We start from the raw sequence: 19,134 nt of genomic DNA, 5'->3' as shown, positions 1-19,134 counted from the left end.
CCCCCCCCCCCCCGCCCGCCCAGCTCAGGCGCTTGTAATGAGAAACAGCTGAATCACGGAACACAAAATCGTAAGAGCATTGACAGTTTTATGGTTAAATGACCTTAAAGTTCATCTGTCTTGTCTACCATTGAAGAGACCAGAAGTTTCGGTGGCAGGCACCTGCCTACAGTCAATGGCCCAGCCAGGATTAGGACCTTGTCCAGTGCTCTGGTCTCAGAGCTTTGATCGGCCTTCTCAAGAAGGTGGACCAGGAGCCGGGGGTCTGGATGGAGGTTAATTCAGAAGATGGAGTAACAGGACACGCAGGATTAAGCTTCACGGAATGGGGTGCTCACAGCTTCCCTAGAAGGAGGACAGAACAGCAGTGTCGGCATCGTGTCCTCCAATTCAACGGCTTGGTGTCGTCCAAGAGCGCTGGATGCAGGGCCGACAGGCTGGGGGGGGGGGTCCCCTGTTTGCTGCACAGTAGCTGTGTGAGCATAGCCACTTGGGAGCTGGGGGAGCCTCGGTCTCCCCACCAGTGCCCCTGCCAGTCTGAGTCACTTAAAATTCAAAAGCAGTCCTGCAAATGTCATTTTCCCACCGTAGTGTCTGTCCCAGCTTCCCCCTCACTGTGGTGCTCCTTCCCTGAACCATCAGTTCTCAGGCAAAACCTAGAAACCGACAGGTTTGGGTGTCAGCCTTCCTGTTTCCTGGCTCTGACCTTTCACTGGTCATTGCTGCTCACCGAGACCTCACTAGAGAAGCCTGGCTCATACCCGCCACGGTGGAGGCAGGGGCCCCGGGGACGTCACATCTGAGCAGTCTCAAAGGATGAGCTGGGCTTCACCTGATGGAGACGTCCCAGAAGGGCACTCTGGCAGGGGACATGGGCTCAGTGCCAAAGACTGAGTGTGTAGAAGCAGCTTGGTGAGACCGATTGAGACAAGACAGAGGGAGGGACAGGGGAGGAATGGGGAAGGAAGGGATGGAAAGACAAGAAAGGAAAGGAAAAGAAGAAAGAGAGGAAGTGCTGAATCATAGCGCCTGCTGCCTTTCTTTGGTCTGATTTTTGAAAGTGCTACGACGAAATCATGATGAATGGGCGCACAGGTCATCAGCTTGGCTGTGGCCGTGCGTTTACGTATACAGATCAAGAGGCCTGTGCTGACAAACTCACCCACTGGCCCCAAACCTGACAAAAGTCCCTCCCCCGAAGTAGTCAGGAAACTAGAGTCCTCCAGGAGCCTCTGCGCTAGGGCTCCCCGGGCTTCTCAGCTGCCAAGCGCTGAGCCTCTGTTTGCAGAAGATTCCTGCAGGTGCACTGCTTCCTCTGAGCGGGCTCACAGGAACTAATCCTTCACCACTGTTGCTGGTTCCTCACTTGTTTGCTGTATTCCCATCAGCTGGAGAAGCTGCACGTTGTCAGAAGAAGGACCTTTGCTGCCACCTGCTGGCAGTGTTGTACAATAAACGATGCAGGTCCGTGGAGGGGGCTGGAAACGGTGCCGTCCAGATGTGCGCCCACCACCCCTCTGGGCTGCAAGTGCCCGCCGGGTTCCGACTAGACGCGAGATAATTCTCTGAGACTGGTGTTGATAGGAGACTGTTATCCCCGAACACACTGAGAGGCACTCACACCGTCCTGCTTGCCGTCTTTAGTGAGCATACGGTCGCCTTATGTTCATTGACAAGATTCTTTGGTTTTTGAGCTGCTTTAATCAGGGGAAGGTCAGAGATTAAAACAGCAAGTGGCAAAAATACATATGGGAGGATAATCCCCTGGAGACAAAGAAAATCATTCCAGATTCAGATCACAAATCTTCCACTCTTTACTTGAAATTCAGTTGCCCCTTGTATCAGGGTTCATCACCCCACGACTGGACTCCACAGCTTTGAAGATCGTTATGTGAATTTCCCCCCGCACACACACCCGCAGCTTCCAGCACCTACACACATCCTGAGTATTGCACATACTCTATGGGACGTGGTGCCCAAATGTCCTGGCTGGGAAGTACAGGAAGCTGAGAAAGGGACCCGAAAGTGACAGCAAATAAAATAATTTTGCAACCGTTCTCTGCACATATCCTAATTTCTTGAGAGGTGGACATCTCTTTGTCTACCTTGCAAGCAGCCAGAATGCAGCCCCTAGCCTGTCATTTTGACCATATCACCTTTGGACTTAAGCTAAAGGTGAGTTTCTAGATACCCGCGTCTGGCTGCCTGCGTCAGGCCAGCATGCCGCCGCCCTGGTTCAAAGCTGGAGCTCCTGCTCGCCGCCTAACTGCCCCCTGCGCTGATCCCGCTGTGACTTCTAACCACTGCGTCCTTCATACTACAGCCCCGAACTTTAAGTGAGTCCACGGGTTGGCTAACATGGTTCCAGAAAGAACCAGACAAATATTTGGGGCCTTGAGGGCCATGGTTTCTTTTGCAATGACCCGTTTCTGCCATCGTAGTGTGAAAGCAGCCGTAGACAATTGAAGTAAGGGAACAGGTGTGGCTGTGCTCCCGGAAACCCCGACTGTATCTCGGGATGGCACAGACAGCGTGCAGGCCACAGGCGGTGTGCCGGGGCCGGAGCTAGCTCAGGTAGAGGGAGCATTTTGTTTTTTTCTCTCCTTATCCTCCTTTCCCCCCCAAACTTACCTTGGGCTGCATGCAAAGAGGGCTTGCATACCCATCTGTCTTGAACCATCTCTTTCTATAAATACACATGCTTTTATTCTCTTGGAGACGTATGGGGAAAACATCAACAAATACTGAATACTGTTACTCCAGCTTGGTGGTGGGGGTGAACCAAACAGCGTTTCCGTTCTCTAGGGCTTCTAGATCTACTTGAAGAAATCACGTAAACATATCAAATGATAACAGTTATTCGAAAGGAAATGCAATGTCGTAAGATCAGATCAGAAAATTGCTAAATGGGACATCTGAGTATTATACGTGACTTTTTTGTTTAAAGATTTTATGTATTTATTTGAGAGAGAGAGAGCGAGCGTGCGCGTGCACACAAGCAGGGGGAGGGGCAGAGGGAGTGGGAGAAGCAGACTTTCTGCTGAGCAGGGAGGCCGACATGGGGCTTACTGCAGGACCCTGGGATCAGGACCCAAGCCGAAGGCAGACACTTAACCGACTGAGCCCCCCAGGTGCCCTCCGTGTGGCTTTTATTTATTTAAAAGATTTTATTTATTTATTCGACAGAGAGAGAGACAGCCAGCGAGAGAGGGAACACAAGCAGGGGGAGTGGGAGAGGAAGAAGCAGGCTCATAGCGGAGGAGCCTGATGTGGGGCTCGATCCCACAACGCCGGGATCACGCCCTGAGCCGAAGGCAGACGCTTAACCGCTGTGCCACCCAGGCGCCCGTCCGTGTGGCTTTCAGTGACAGCACTCAGTTATCACTTCTAGCGACAGCACTCAGACACACCACAGCTTGGCTTCCATGGCGGGTCACAGGAAGCGAGTGCCGTGGAGGCTCCTTGCGGACTCAGGCTTGAGACTCTAGGTTCAGGTCCGCCCCACCAGTTTCCATCCCGTTGCAGAACAGAAGGGTGTTCATTAACAGGCCTCTGTGCTCTGGAATTCCCACTCCGTCTGGACGGGTCTGAGCTCTGCCAGAACTCTCTCTCTGTTGTGCAGTACTGAGAGACAGAGACAAATACTTTTTCCACTTCACGTCCTTAAGCACCCTGCTGGACAGATACATACCGAGTATACACACAGAGACTGTTCTGGGAGCGGCGTGTACAGCTGCGACCCCAGAAAGACAGAGTCCCCGCCCTCTCCAAAACAGTCCCATTCCGAGGTGAGCCTTTGAGAGCCACTGTGACTTGCTGTAATCACAAAACCAGCGAGTGGCAGGTTCTCGGCGCGGCCTGCGGGGACTCCCAGCCAGTCATGTCATCAGCTCTCTGCTGCTTCTTCTCGACTCTCGTGACAGGTACCCGCAAGATGGAGTACAAGGACAGCAGCTGGCACGAGACCTGCTTCGTCTGCCGCCGCTGCCAGCAGCCCATCGGCACCAAGAGCTTCATCCCGAAAGACAACCAGAACTTCTGCGTGCCCTGCTATGAGAAACAGTACGCCCTGCAGTGTGTTCAGTGTCAAAAGGTATCTCTCATCCCCCCTTGGACCTGTCCGTTGCAGTCCGTTTGCCTCCAAGCCTCTGCTGCCAGCCCTCCTTCCCCCAAGGGCCGACACCCGTCGTACTTGAAGGGCACAAGGTCCTTGCCAGGCTGACCCTCCAGCCCAAGACTCTCGCACACGCGTGTGCACTTACCCACCGGACGGACCCCTGCTCCAGGCCTCCCTCCCGCGAGCACCCCACTGTGCCCGGAGATAAAATCCTGTGTCCCCCCTCCTAGAACACTGCCAAATATTTGCTCCTGTTTATGACATAACGTTCAAGGGGAGGAAAACGTACCATCCCAAATCGGTCCTGTTACACTGCACTCCGTCAGTGAACAGCAAACCTCACGGGAGGGAGGGAGAGATGTGAGAAGCAACGGAGAGTTGTGCCCTGTGGACAAGGCACGAGCGGCTAGTTGCACGCTTGCCCACTGGGTCCAGTGCCGTCCTGTCACAGCACTGGGTTCAAGAGGGAAAAGGAGCCCGTCGTAGAGCACACCCTGTTTGGCTCTGGCCCTATTACCGACTCTGCTGTTGGGCCTGTGGGGGCCCAGCCTGGCCTCCGGCTGCCATTCCCTGGGCAGGTCAGCAGGGCCTCGAATGCCCGTCCTGCTGGCACCTCCTCAAAGGGCAGCATAGTACTAACTACGGTTCTAAATTCCACTTCTCCCACTGCTGCTTGTAAGATTATCCTGTTATCTGCTGTGTATCCCTGCCTCCTTGGATGACCCGCTCATTCCTGCCTTTATGTCCGGAAGCCTCTTCTCTGCTCACTCCCTTTCTGTTCGGTTGCTCTTTCTCATCAAGATCCAAGGAGAAAGTTCATGCCATTTGCTTTTCTTCCGCTATGTTCCTCCCCACCTTATCGCCACCCCGTTTGGCTGCGGGAGTGCAGGTAACGCACCCTCCGGGACGCACACCCTTGTGCGTGTTCACCGGGATGCGTGAAAGCATGCACGCCAGAAACATCCATCCCCCTCCCCTGCAGTGAAGGAGGCCCTCGGGGCTACTTGGGTGGGGGGGGGAATGCTGTCCAGTGGCAAACATTCAAGTGCTTATCGACAAGTGTGCTTTGGAGAACAGTCTTAACAGAGTGTGTACGGGGATGGTCTGAGCTAAGCCAAGGAGTGGGAGCCAGGCTGGGGTTTAAGGAGGGATGCTCTGAGAAGGTAACCCCATGAGCAGGTCTGAGCTAGCCGGATGATGGGGGTGGGGTGGGGGACCTGGAATCCAGACACAGGGAGGTCAAGGGCACGTATGCCAGGCAGAGCAAACCTCTTACTACACACGCCTTCTGTATCCACACAGATACCTTGCAGCCAAATATATGTCACATACATTCTGTTCCAAAGGGGAAATTTATAGGGTGATCATTAACGCTTTATAGTTTAATGAAAAGAATATACGATAGAAAGAGTCCTGAACCCAGCACCTGCTTTGTCTTTAGTTATGAATTCTCAGGCAAGGCTCTTAATTTCTCTGGGTCTCAGTTTACTCACCTGTAAAATGGAAATAATGTCTATATTATGTAAGGGCCTTTATACAGTTGACTCTCGAACAACACGGGGGCCAGGGGTACCAAGTCCCCTGCGCAGTTATAAACCCATGTGGAACTTTTGACTCCCCAAAAACTTACCTACTGAGAGCCGGCTGTTGACCAGAAGCCTCACTGATGGCATAAACAATTGATGCACACGTCCGTGGTAGTTTTTACGTACCCTATACCGTATTCTTACAACGAAGTAAGCTAGAGCAAAGAAAAGGTTATGCAGGAAATTATAAGAGAAACACCGCTGACAGTACTGCTCTGTGTTTACGGGAAGAAGTGCGCACAGACACGGCCCCGCGCACTTCAAACCGTGTTGTTGGAGGGTCCGGGCAGTACTTTCCCTAAGGACTAGAGGTGGCCGAGCCGTTTCTCGGTGCCTTTTTCACGCACCCCGGGCTGTTCTGGATGGGGATCTCGCGCCATCCGGAGCCCACGGGGCGTCGGAACGCTGACCCTGGCTGTCTTGCCTCCTCCAGCCCATCACCACCGGGGGCGTCACGTACCGCGAGCAGCCCTGGCACCGGGAGTGCTTCGTGTGCACGGCCTGCAAGAAGCCGCTGTCCGGCCAGCGCTTCACGTCCCGGGAGGAGTTCGCCTACTGCCTGAGCTGCTTCTGCGACCTGTACGCCAAGAAGTGTGCCGGCTGCACCAACCCCATCAGCGGTGAGCGTCCCCAGGGTTCCCGCTCGGCGCGCACGGCCGGCGGCTCTTCCCCACGTAGCCACCCCCAGGGGTGCACAAGGGACACGACTTCGGCCCCTGAACTGGTGTCTCTGCCGAGACGAGACTCGGGGCCTCACTGAGGTTCCGAACGGAGCGGGTGTTTCTGCGTCCTCGCTTGCCTGGCCTTGGGACGCTGGGAACGCTGCCGCAGGGAGCCCTTCCCCTCTAGCTCACCCGGTCCCTGAAGACCACAGGGCCTGTTCTCAAGAGGTCTGGTATTTCTGCTTCGGCTGGGTTATCTCCCAAACCGCAGTCTGTGAGTACGTGGCCCGCGGGTAAGCACACGGGAACTGGCATGTCCAGGCTGAGCCGCCGAGCTGCATTTTTAAAGGGGCTCCCTAGGGGCGCCTGGTGGGGCAGTCGGTGCTAGCCACCCCCACTCTTGCTTTTGGCTCTTTGGTACGGTGATCTGGTGGTGAGATCCCCGTGTGGGGCTCCACTCACTGTGGAGTTTGCTCGAGAATCTCTCTCCCTCTCCCACTCATGCTCCCTTTCTCTCTTTCTTTCAAAATAATAAATCTTTTAAAAAAGAATAATAAAGGCACTCCCTAGCATCTTAGAGGGACTTGTTGACCACAAGGCTATAGCCTACATGAGGGCAAAGGGCAACATTCTGGGTGGTTCTTTCTTATTGCCCAAAGGTGCAGACAGAGCGAGAGCCCAAGGTCTGGTTGGGTGCAGACTGGCGTTGCACTAAACTGTTAGTGTGTCAAGAAACTGAGTGTGGAGGACAGATGGCTGGTCAGACTCAAGTCCTGTAAACGTGCACCACCCATCAGCACACAAATCCGTGACTGGGCTGGAAGGAAAAGAGAATTCCGTAATGACACAGGAAGAGTTCCGGACGTGGGATTCCCAGCTTTGCCACATTCAGGTGACTGGCTGATCCCTGTCGATGGCAGATGGCGGACACGTGCAGTATAAGCACAGCAGCCTGGCCAAATGGCATCCTTGGGTAGCGTTGCAACGTAATCACACATTTGACAACCCGTGTGCTTGTCCCTGACTTTCTTTTTCCTCCGGTCTAGAACTGAGTGCCCCTAACTCGGCCGACTCACCCAGATGTGGGAAGCCCCAGGTCACTAAAATCATCCTTTCGTGTGTGATCCAGAGCTCATATTCCATATGAAGTTAAAATACAAAGAAAAGAAGCACAGCATTTACATTTTTCTGCTAACCCGATTCCAGCCATTTATATACCAGATTGGAGTCGTTCAGAGGGAAGAAATGCAGTCTTTTCCCCTAACATATTAATCTTGCATGCTGTTTTCACGGTAACGTCTACGGAAGTAAATGTTTATGATGTTAAACTTTATAAAGCCATAGAATTAGATAAAAGCACTTCTAAATGTAAAGTATCAGTTACGTGTTGTTACTCCCATTGTAGCACTAAAAAAAAGAGTGCAACACGAGGAAAACAATGGACACTTTCCTCCAAAAGAGGAGTTACTTCTCTGAAACACAGAGACTCACGTTCTGGAACCTACAGAGGAATTTTGAAATTGCAGCTAAAATGTACGTGTAGCCAAATCTCTAAACAATGATGTGAGACTGACTTTAGACTGGATTTTTAACAGATCCTTACTTAGCACTTTCTCTTTAGCAAAATTTAAATGATTTTTGTAAACGAATCGGAAGTTCTACTTCGCAGCACTCTGTGTGCAGTGATGCGAAGTTCGCACATAAGTACAGTCAGTCCTCCTTACTCAGAGTCCAGATCTTCAAATTCGCCCACTCACTAACATGGACTTGTAACTCTAAACTCAACGCTCGAGTTGCTTTCCTGCTCATTCCCAGACACCCACAGAGTGGCGAGACATTTGAGTCGTCTGACGCGAACGCTCCTGGCGGAGATGAGGCGAGGGGACACTCTGCCTCCTCATTTCAATTCTCATCTTAGAACCAAGGGTCCTTTTTTTGGTCTGTTTAGTGCCATGTTGTTGGCATTTTTGTGCTTTTTGTAGGCAGTTTCGCTGCCGGAAATGGCTCCCAAGGGGCAGTGCGGACAGGCTGTCTGTGTTCCTAAGCACAGGCAGGCTGTGAGGTGCCTTATGTGGAGAAAAGGCACCTAGTGCATGAGCTCTGTCCAGGCTGGAGTTCTGGGGCCACTGGCTGTAAACCTCAAATAACAATAGTTGACTGTGTACGCCTTTCGCCTCTAGGATTCGTCCTCCCAGGGCTGTTTTTGGCTCTCATTTCTGTGACTTGCTCCACTAACTAGCATTTCAAGGAAGGAGTGGAGTTTCTAAAATGAGGCCATCCCCTGGGACAGCACCCGACATAGCACCTCCCACTAACATCCTTCTTCATCCTCTCCCTGCCAGTGCTCCTCCCCGCCCCAGATCTCCAGTGTAGCGGGACTTACCAGAGGTGAGAGAAAGGAGAAACATGGAATGGTAGAAATGCTAGGGCATCCCAGCTGCTTTCTCGGCTTTTCAGTTTGCTCAGTGCTGAGAACAACAACGACGGCCTTTCAGCTGTTCTGCAGTCCCTGGCCCTAAATCAAGTGTTGCCTAAACCTCTGGTTTTCGGACTTGGCTACAGATTCAAAATGCCTGAAGAGCTTAAAAGATTTTTGCTGCCTGGGTCATGATTTAATTGGTAGGGGCTATGACCTGGGTGATTGTTGAAGCTTGAAAGCTTCCCAGGTAGTTCAAAGCTGCAGGAAAGTTTGAGACCCACGGGCCTAAATCACTGGCTTGGTGCCGCCTCAGGGCCAGCGCAGGACCGATGTGATCGCAGCCCTTAGGAGTCCGGGATGCGTAAAGGCAATCAAGTGTTTTAGCAGCCCTGGGTATTCAGTGTACCTCTGCTTTTAAAGCTGTGGGATATTCAGGAAAAGAGTTGAAAAGCTGTGCTAGTGCGTACCCCACCAGCCACAGGGCTGGGGTGGCACTGGAAGGAGCACTGAACTTGCACTGCTTCAGTCTCTAATGAGCTAAGGGGCACTAGCTCGAAGGTCTCCCCCAGGTGAAAGACTTCATGCCCCACGTCAGCCTAGCCAAGTCCGTTACAAAAGGGACTAGCTGTTTGTTGAATTACAGACATCTTAGGTTCGCCTGAGATTTCAAGCTGTTACAAATGGAGCGGTCATTGTGGTTGCTTTCTTTTTACTGTGGTAGATCGAACCATTATTTCTGGAAAGAACTCCTTGTAATTGGAATTCATGATCCAGATTTCACTAGAATCAACGACAACTCCGAATAACCCTGTGTATTTGATTCCAGTTTATTTCAGGTGGCTCAGTGGCAGGACCAAGCAACCATTTGGTAATAGGCGGCCAGTGTACCTTAAACATTTGATGAGGAGTAGTCATCAAACAAGAGTCAAGCACTGAACTGAGTTACTGCTTTTCTTGTTTAAAATATAAGCTGGTCTTCTCTCCTGCCTACACACCGTGTAGCCAAGTCTGCGTTCCCAGCCACCCTAGCAGCCCACCTTCCCCCCTCACACCTAAGTTCATGCTTCTGTACCTTCTATATGATATTCGCTCTGCAAGAATGTCCCCCCCCCAACATGTCCACACGCCATTTCTTTTGTGAGGCCTTTCCTGGCCATTACAGAGAAACTTAGTATTTTCCTCTTCCCTCCCTTCAGTACTTCATTCATTAAATCACGAAATATTAGAGCATCAGACATGAGGCACCCAGTGAAGGAATAGGAGAAATCAGCTCTGGATCTCCTGGAGTTTCATTCTGGTGGAACAAACAAAGAGACACAGTTGTCCCTCCATAATTACAGCAGTGATCATGTAGTTTTGGAGCCAGTTTATACAGCTGTTCCTGCTGATACTTACGAGCTCCTGGAGGCTGTGCAGGGTCTCTGATTTCCATGCGGGTCGCCAGCACCCAGCCATTAGAAACTCACACTCTCCAGACTACACAATCCAGCTTTGAAATGGCTCAAACCAGAACTCCTTTGTCGCTCCTGGGGGCCGGGTTCTAACCAGCAATGTTCCCTTTCTCTCTCCCCCCCGGTGTTCTTTCTTCTCTGTTAACAGGACTTGGTGGTACAAAGTACATCTCCTTTGAGGAACGGCAGTGGCATAACGACTGTTTTAACTGTAAGAAGTGCTCCCTCTCACTGGTGGGGCGAGGCTTCCTCACAGAAAGAGATGACATCCTGTGCCCCGACTGCGGAAAAGACATCTGAAGCCCCCACAGCTGCCTGTGACACGCACGGATTTAGACGCTCTGATTCTCCACCAGGCAGTACTGCGTCTGCTCTCCACCGGCCACGTTGAGACCTTCCTCTTGTGCTTCTCAGTGATATTCACGCTTGTTTAAACCCTTTAATCCTTTGTGGTAGCTCAGTCCCAGGGAAGGAGGAAACCCTTCTGCAAACCCTTGGTGGGAAGATGGTGTGGAAATTTTGTAATCAAGCAAGGCAAATCCAAGTGTAAAAATCCTTCTGAATGACATCTTTATACATTTATCTTTCTTTCACTGTGTATTTAATTTTTAAGTGCAATTAACATGTCACAAACTTGAGTTTTCCAAACTACGTGAGATAATGAAGAGTGGGCATTTACAACTGTGTGGCTTCCTGTCATGTAAGACCTACAGCGAGATCATATAGCTTACAATAAAGTGATCCAGAACAAAATCCTTGGCCACACACAGCGTGTGAAATAACGATTAAACATTGAAGTTCTGAGCATTGCGGTATAAAGCACTATATTGTATGTTCCACCGATCACTGTATGAAGCTCAGACAGGCTGGGGCAGCGTTCACAGAGATCCAGCACACCTTTCATTTCAAAGAAAGCCTTCAGTCAGCACCACCACCTCTTCCTGGCTCCCTTCTCTTTGTTCCTCTCTCCCAAACTTTCTTTCTCTCAGAATTTAATGTTCTGCATTGGATGCGTAACAGAAACTCCAGGATATGAGCAGCAGAGTATAAACTAATGACACGAAGGCAGTTTAGGGGTCACTTTTCTCAACAGAGCTCGGTGCTTTCCCATTGCCGCAGGTCCCTATCCTACCCTGACCTGCCTTCTCATCCATAAAGTGAAGGGTCACAAAAGGATACAAGCACCTCGAGGTCAGAGATGACCTCTTGCTGTGTACTCCCAATACCCTAGCAATTTAGAGCATGCTTCGGAAGCCTTCAGTGTTTCTGAAAGGAGAGAGAGGGAGAGACTCACAGCTATAAAGAGCGGAGCTCCTAGTTTGGCACTGTCTGTAAAAGCATCCGTGAAAGCATCGTACACCACTGGAAAGCACTGAGCCAATTTATGAGCTAAGCTTTGCGTAGTTCCCTTTTTAGAATGCTAACAGTAGTGACTTTTGTCCTTGGTTTTCTAAGACAGTGCAGTACCATAAAACGATAGGCCGTGCAACAGAAAAATCGAGTGGAAATCAAGTCCTAGCCATGCTGAGGATGTGTGAAGTCAGTTTCTTAATCTGAGTGTTGGACCACGTGAGAAGTGTCTGATGATGTCTGAGACAGGCCTTCTGAGAACTCCATGACTTCGTAGTTCTCTTGCCTTCTCCTAATCATGTTGTAAAAGTGAAAGCATTCTTGCAGGTGTGCTTTTTAAAGTGAAAGTAACAAATTTCAAAACAAAAGGTAAATGCTTTGGAAATGTCATTGTGGAACAGCTTTCTTGTTCCCCATTAGAACCACAGATACAACGGATGCACCCGACCTTAAATCAATGGAAGGGGGGATTCCACTTCTACTAGGTAGCTCCTACTGGACTCCAGTAATCTTCTGGGATATGTATATTTTAAAGATTTTACTTATTTGACAGACAGCACAAGCTGGGTGACCGGCAGAGGAGAGGGAGAAGCAGACTCCCCGCAGAGCAGAGAGCGGGACGTGGGGCTTGATCCCAGGACCCTGGGATCATGACCTGAGCCAAAGGCAGACACTTAACCATCTGAGCCACCCAGGCGCCCCCAGATGAAATATTTTTAAAACTTTTGAAAACATTGGAGCATGAGCCAAAGCAGGAATACTTGGGAGGGGAGTGGACACTTGAAGAATGGGTAGGTTTCCCATTTTTATGGCTTTTACCCAAGGGCAGGCCCCAAAAATGGAGCTAAAACTCTGTTAGAAAACCTGCAGCCTTACTGGCTTGAAGAACAGGAGGCCAGAGCTTGGGACAAACAGCATCTGGAAAGTTAAGAGGGAAAGTGGTATGAAAAAGAACCCCAAGTTCTTTGTATGAAAACCCAACCCATCTCTGGCTGACAACTGAACCACACATGCAGAGGCTAGACCCTGAGCAGCCCAGCTAAGGCTCGAAGAACAAAGTGGGTGGGACCTCAGGGTGGTGGTGTGCAGAGCTCAGTGACTGTCTTCCCAACGTTGACAACCATTTAACTGGGACAACGTGTGTGTGTGTGTGTGTGTGTGTGTGTGTGTGTGTGTGTACATACCAAATAAATACCTTCAAATCTTGGAAAGTTACCCTAAACGCGTGCAGCAAATGGAGGAACATTCGGGAAAATCTACATGCTAAGAAGAAGAGTGAGAGTCCGGCACTTGAGCCATGGACTGATCCCATCCCCCCCACCCCCAGTTTCACGTGACAGAAGCTCTACTCTGGGCAAGTGCAGCCAAGAAGGTAAGGGCTCCTCCTGTCTAGGCTGCGCCCTAGGCATGACAGTCTGAAGACCCTGGGGCTCTGAGCGCTCCTGTCCCAGCCTGCCCATCGGGTAGAGGCTCCGCATGATGAGGGGCAGTCCGAGAAGACCAGAGGCTCCCATGCACTAGGAGTAGGCCTGGGTGAAGGCACCTACTGGGACGACGCTGGCACACTCTGCTGAGGGGAATCCCAGCCTTCCCCATCCAGCACTTGCTCGCAGAGGAGTGCTGCTCCAGAAGCAGGATGCTGTGGGTGGGAGTGGCAGCGCCGTGAGCAACTAGCTCAGCAGCTCTACAGGAAGGGACTCTCGGGTACCCGGAATGGAGGGATCTATGCCTCCGGGGATCATCGAAAACAACGGGGATTTCGGTGGCGAGCGGCTGAGAAGGGGTTGCTAGCTGCGTGATACTAGCAGCAAAAGGCAAAATGGCAGACCAGCCAGGAGTTTAACAGAGAACCAGGGAAAGAGACAGCTGGCAAGAGCCCTCCTGGTCCCATTTATCCCTGGGGCCAGGAGACGGTGGGCGTGGACTGGGTCACACCCGCTCAGGACCAGAGTGGGACATGCAGCGGACTTGAAAGCATTCTCTACGCCACACACAGATCATAAGCAAAAAGCAGGAGTCTCATCAACTCAAAGTGCTTAAGCAGAACCTCTACCCAAATGCTGGCAGCTTCAAAGAATTAAAGGAACACACAGGACAGCAATGCTTACCAAACAGAACACCAATGAAGAGAGAAATGTATAAAAATATCAAATGGGAATTCTGGAGCTGAAAAGTATCATCACCGAAATGGAAAATCCACAGGAGGGGATCATACATTTGAGAGAAGAAAAAAAAAATCTGTGCAATTGAATATAGACCGACAGAGATTATGAAATTTGGAAAACGGGAAAGATGAAGAAAAATTAACAAACTCAGAGCAATGTGAGATACCGTTAAGTGAACCAACATAGGTATAATGAATGGGAGTATCAGAAAGAGAGAAAAGGGACAGAAAAAAAATTTTTTAAGAGTGGCTGAACACTTCCCCAAATTTGATGAAAAATTTTTAATCTAAAAACACATCCAAGGGGCACCTGGGTGGCTCAGTCAGTTAGGCGTCTGCCTTCAGCTCAGGTCATGATCCCAGGGTCCTGGGATCAACGGGGAACCCGCTTCTCCCTCTCCCTTTGCCCAGCCCCCGCTCGTGCCCGCTTGCAAGCGCTCTTATTTATTTAAATAAACAAAATCTTAAAAAACAACAACACGTCCAAGAACCTGGACAAACTTGGAGGAGAGGGTTTGAAGTTTGAGTCCAACCACACACAAAATCTGGGTCTGTCTCCGGCCCAACCCTACTCAACCCTCTATCAGTTGTGTATCATGACACTACATGCTATTTCGGAATGGCTCTATGATAATCCTTTTTATTAAGCAAGACTTAAGTTGTGAAATAAAACGTACGTAAGAAGTACACAACGCAGGTGTTTGCAGGTAAAACTAAACTATAGAGATAGAAGTCAGAACAGTGGTTACCTCTCTGGGAAGGGACCTAAGAGAAGCTTCTGGAATGCTGGAAACGTTCTGTATTATTGTTGGCAAACCATGGTCCATGGCTAAATCCTGCCCACGAGACATTCTTCCTATCTGGCCCTTGACAGGAAGTTTGCTGACCCTTGCTCTAAACCTTGATTTTGGATAGCGGTTACAGTTAGGTATATGTAAGTTCACTCTATATAGGATTTTTATAACTTCACGGTATTTATGAGACCCTCAATAAAGACGTGTATGTTCTATAATTCCCTGTACTGGACAGTTATTTTAAAGCTTACCTTATTCTTGAAGCAAAGCAAACTTGATCTTTACGTGGTTATTCTAGTACATGGTAGCTGTGGGGGTGTCCGTACCACCTGACGTTTATACTGACCCTCATGCCTGGGGCCGTGTTTCCTTGCATGCTTGCATAATTTTAACTAGTGCTGGTCGCTGACGTTAAAAAAATGATCTGTGGGGGTTTCCTCGGGCTCAGGACAAAACTGTCTTCCCACAGAGATCATTTCTAGGACCTCCGCCAGCCTGGAATGACTTGAGTCACTTGCTGTGTTGCCTTGGCCATCCTCGGGGAGGGGGGGTTGTCAGGTGTGGTCAGGAATCTGTGAGAGCCGGCTTGCATGCTTCTAGCCTCCACCACAGCTCTTCTTCCTTCCTATTTTCCTGTTCTTTCTTCTTTTCTTTCCCTCTTATCCTCCCTCCCTCAGCAGGCCAGGCTTACTTCTCTTTACCTCTAGCACATGGGGTTGCTCTTTGGGGTCGTAGCTATTAGGTTTCCTTTCTCGGGGGGCACGGGGCTTTGACTTCTCTGTACTTTGTGTCATGGTCACCAAACCCATGGCTCACTTTCGCCAGAGCATCCAAGCGGCCGACTTCTCTGGATTCTTGGGTTCTCTTAGATTCTTGACTGTCAGCTCTTTGGTGCTTTTTCTTCCTTCAACACTTTTTCCCAGCAGAATTGTTCCTTACATTTGAAAAAGTCAGAGCCAGCTTTTTTCCTCTACTGTTTGGCATAAGAAACCCTAACTATAAACATTGTTAATTCCTCTTTGTCACACAGTCTACAAAATCCAGACTTACGTTGATTTTACCTCTGATTTTAGTAACTTGGAGCTTTGATGTTAAAATGCGTAACTACCTTGTAGAATAAGTTATATATTTATTAGAATTATATACTTAAACTTCACAGTATTATTTAATATTTAGGATATTATAAAACTCTTCATAAACTAGTCTACCTTCAGCCCAAACCGTAGAACTCCAGTCAGTGAAGTAACGGAAAGCAACCCATTTCCCTGTTGGGGGAAGTCATCAGAGAGAAGAGACTGCCAGTTGACACATGAGCCGGACCCAGGCGCTCGGAGGCTCCTCACCCCTCCCCTGTCCACGGCATGTGGGAATGTAGCCTGCCTGCCCCTGGAGGCTGTTCCAAGGACACAGCCCTCAGACAGTGAGGCGGTGGTGAGAACGTCTGCACAGTTCACGTGAACGAACCCAGTTAAGGCCCCTTTATGAACTTTTAAGATTGAGAGGGCGGGTGCGGGGATCCATTCCAGTCTTGCTGCCGCCCAAGATAAGCCTCGCATGTGAGCTCCCCCTGCTTCTTAAAACTGCCACCGACCCACCTGGGGCGGCCTGCTCTCTCTTCAGTCTTCCCAGCCCCCGAAGGCAGACAGTTTCAGATGACACCCGGGAAGCTCCCCACTTCACATCACCTTGCATGGACCTTGAACGTAGCAAGCAGCTCAGTAAATGTACTTGCTCTGATACCAGGAGCCCCGGAGCTAGGCCTGTGACTACCGTCTCCATATTGTCCTTAGTGACAGCTTAATCTCTGGTAAAACTTCCAAGAAGTGTCTGTGAAAGACCTCAGCGCTGCTGTAAAGCAGAGCCCTAGAGACCCAGGAGCAGAGAAAGCCTTGTCATCAACACAGGTGAAGCCAGAATATATTTAGAACGTATCACTGACTCGCCACAAATGGACAGCCCAATATGTAAGCAGGTGGCTGTCCTCACGTCATAAATCAGCCTAATAAATAAGCCCGAATTCCGTTTGAGAAGGTTTTTTTAAAAAATCAGCTGTACTAAAGCAGAATAAAAGGGAAATTAACTTGTGTCTCAGTTCATCGTATTCCTTTGGGAACTTAAAATACATAAAAAACATAAAATCAATTGTCAGTCATTAGTGAAGCCCATTCAGACTTGAGGAAGCCTCTCATATGCTGACAGGAGGACACGGGGGTGCAGAAAGAATAAAATTTACTCAAGACACAGAGGCCTACGGGCCAGAACGCAGGTCTCTTGACTCCTAGCTCACTGTCCATTCTGAGAATTTCCCCATGGCAGTAAAAAACCAGCTGCTGTACATTTTTACAATACTTACATCTCTTCTCTCCAGCAGCCAAGTTGCCTGTCCTTTTGAATGACTGCTTTTCTAAAAGCTGGCACCATTGTACACTTTACTCCCAGGGCGGGGCAGGGGGTGGCTTCCAGAAAGGGCCCTATCTCTGGTTTCACACAGAAGAGCAAGAGATCTAGGTTTTAGTCACTGTTCTGCCACCAACAAACTGCATGCCGTTAGAGAAGTCACTCTTCCTCCAGGCCTCAGCGTCCTCTTTTGTAAATCAGAATGTTGGATTAGATTGTGGTTACAGTCTAAATAACCCCCACTGGAGAAGAACTAGCAAAATCCATAATGTGACTTGATAAATTTCAGGGAGGGTATCTAAAATAAAACACAAATTATTTTCTTACATGTAGAGATGATTGTGGGGGAAATGCCATCTCTGAATACATACAAATTTTTCTGAAACCCTGAAGAAATGTCCAGGTAATGCATATGCCAAAATGTGCATAAACTAAGAAACTGACCTTTTTAAGAGCGGCAAAGAGAGTAACAAATAAAACCCTGTTACAAAAATAAGAGCAGTGTAACTTCATCCCCAGACACCTATTAGCAGTTACACAATTAGAAGCCTATGAATAAAAAAATCTCCCAGGACCAAAACAAACGGACAAACAGCCAACAACAACAAAAAACAGAAACCGTTTCATAGATACAGAGAACAAATGGGTAGTTGCCACAGGGAGATGGGGAAAATAGGTGAAGGGGACTAAGAGGTACAAACTTAGTTATAAAGTCAGTCAGTCATGGGGATGTAATTACAGCACAGGGAATATGACTAAATATAAGGTGGTGTCCTGGATGGGATCCTGGGATGGCAAACAACATTAAGTAAAAACTAAGGAAATATGAGTAAAATTATGGATGTCGGCTAACAATAACGTACTGGTATTCACTTCCATGAACATACCATATGAATGTGTATCAGTAATGGCGGAAACTCGGGGTGTGGTGTATGGGAACTCTACTATCTTGGTGATTTTTCTACAAACCTCAAACTTCCCTAAAATAAAAGGTTTATTTTTTAAAAGCTTATTTTTAAAAATTACATAGCGAGACAGATGTAACAAAAAGCTTAGCTAGATGTGGTGTTTCTATAGTTACGAAAAATATATTTTGCCATAATTGGTGTTTCAGTCTCCTAACATTTGTCAAAGCAAATATAAATATTTTAGTTCAAATAAGCTGAAAAACAAAACGAAAAAACTTGGATAATTTTACTAGAGAAAATAGTTCAGGGCTATTATATACTTACTTAGCTAGTCTTATTTCTGTCTTTTGATTAAACTAATGCTTGGTTAAATCTGAACATAGTTAATAGCTTCCAACTGCTTGTAGAATCAAAGTCCTTACCATGGCCTAGGTAAGATCCTCAGAATCCTGCTCCTGCCTACCTGTTTTGGCTTTTTATATACTCCGCCTGCTCTTTTCGCGGATTGGAGCCACACGCTCTTTCTGTTCTAAAATCCTAGTAATAAGCCTCAGCGCCTTCACTCCGCTCTTAACTGGTGGCTGTTATCTAATGCTGGGTAGCAAACCATCCCCAACACTTGGTGTGGCTTATTACAACCCCTATTCTGTTCACTCAGGATGCTCTAAGTCAGATGTTTGGGCTGGTCTCACCTGGGCCACTCATGGAGCTGTGGTCAGCTGGCAGCCAGCGTGGGGATGGGGGGCTAAGTCACATCTGGTGGTTAGTGCTGTTTCCTGGATGTTTTTCTAGCAGGCCTTTTCAGGTGGCTGCAGCAGGGTCCCAGTGTGAGAGAAGCATTTGTTTGATGAAGGCAAATTACAAGGCCAGTCCATATTCAAGTAGTGGGAAACAGACTCCATTGCTGATGGAAGGAGCGACAAATACGTAGACGTTTAAAGTCTACGATAAAAATGCTTTTCCTGAAAGCTTTCCAAAACTGTCTCCCCTTAAAATAATCTCTTCAAAGAGGCCTTTCCTAACCACTACATTTAAAGTAGCTTTTCACCCTCCCGTCCCCATCTCTCACTATTTCATTTCTTGGTTTGACTTTCTGTCATTACAATTACCCATCATGTCATTGAGCAGGAACATAATTAATTCACATCTTTATTTTTTCTGCCACAATAGGATAGACAAATAGGTTTAACAAAAACTGCAAGAGCAAAACAATGAAAATAAATTTTGTCTCTTCTGTCCAGACAAAAAAAATGATCTATTTTTTAAAATTCAAGGTAGAAAGTAAG

General features: G+C 48.8%; 1 protein-coding gene across 4 annotated transcripts in view; it reads left to right on the top strand.

Annotated features, from left to right (window-relative positions):
* FHL2 (four and a half LIM domains 2) overlaps positions 1-11,000 on the top strand; it is a 67,941-nt gene extending 56,941 nt beyond the window's left edge. For all 4 annotated transcript variants that reach the window (XM_008699090.2, XM_040623661.1, XM_008699089.2 and 1 more), the window contains exons 4-6: positions 3,924-4,093; positions 6,137-6,323; positions 10,384-11,000. In XM_008699090.2, coding sequence (XP_008697312.1) covers positions 3,924-4,093; positions 6,137-6,323; positions 10,384-10,535 — 509 coding nt within the window. In that variant the 3' untranslated portion in view covers positions 10,536-11,000. The remainder of the gene's footprint in view (positions 1-3,923; positions 4,094-6,136; positions 6,324-10,383) is intronic.
* The last annotated feature ends 8,134 nt before the right edge of the window (positions 11,001-19,134 follow it).

Source organism: Ursus maritimus, unplaced genomic scaffold, assembly GCF_017311325.1.
Source record: "Ursus maritimus isolate PB19 unplaced genomic scaffold, ASM1731132v1 scaffold_6, whole genome shotgun sequence".
NCBI lineage: Eukaryota > Metazoa > Chordata > Mammalia > Carnivora > Ursidae > Ursus > Ursus maritimus.
The sequence above is the reverse complement of the archived record's forward strand: the minus strand, read 5'-3'. Positions and strand labels throughout refer to the sequence as shown.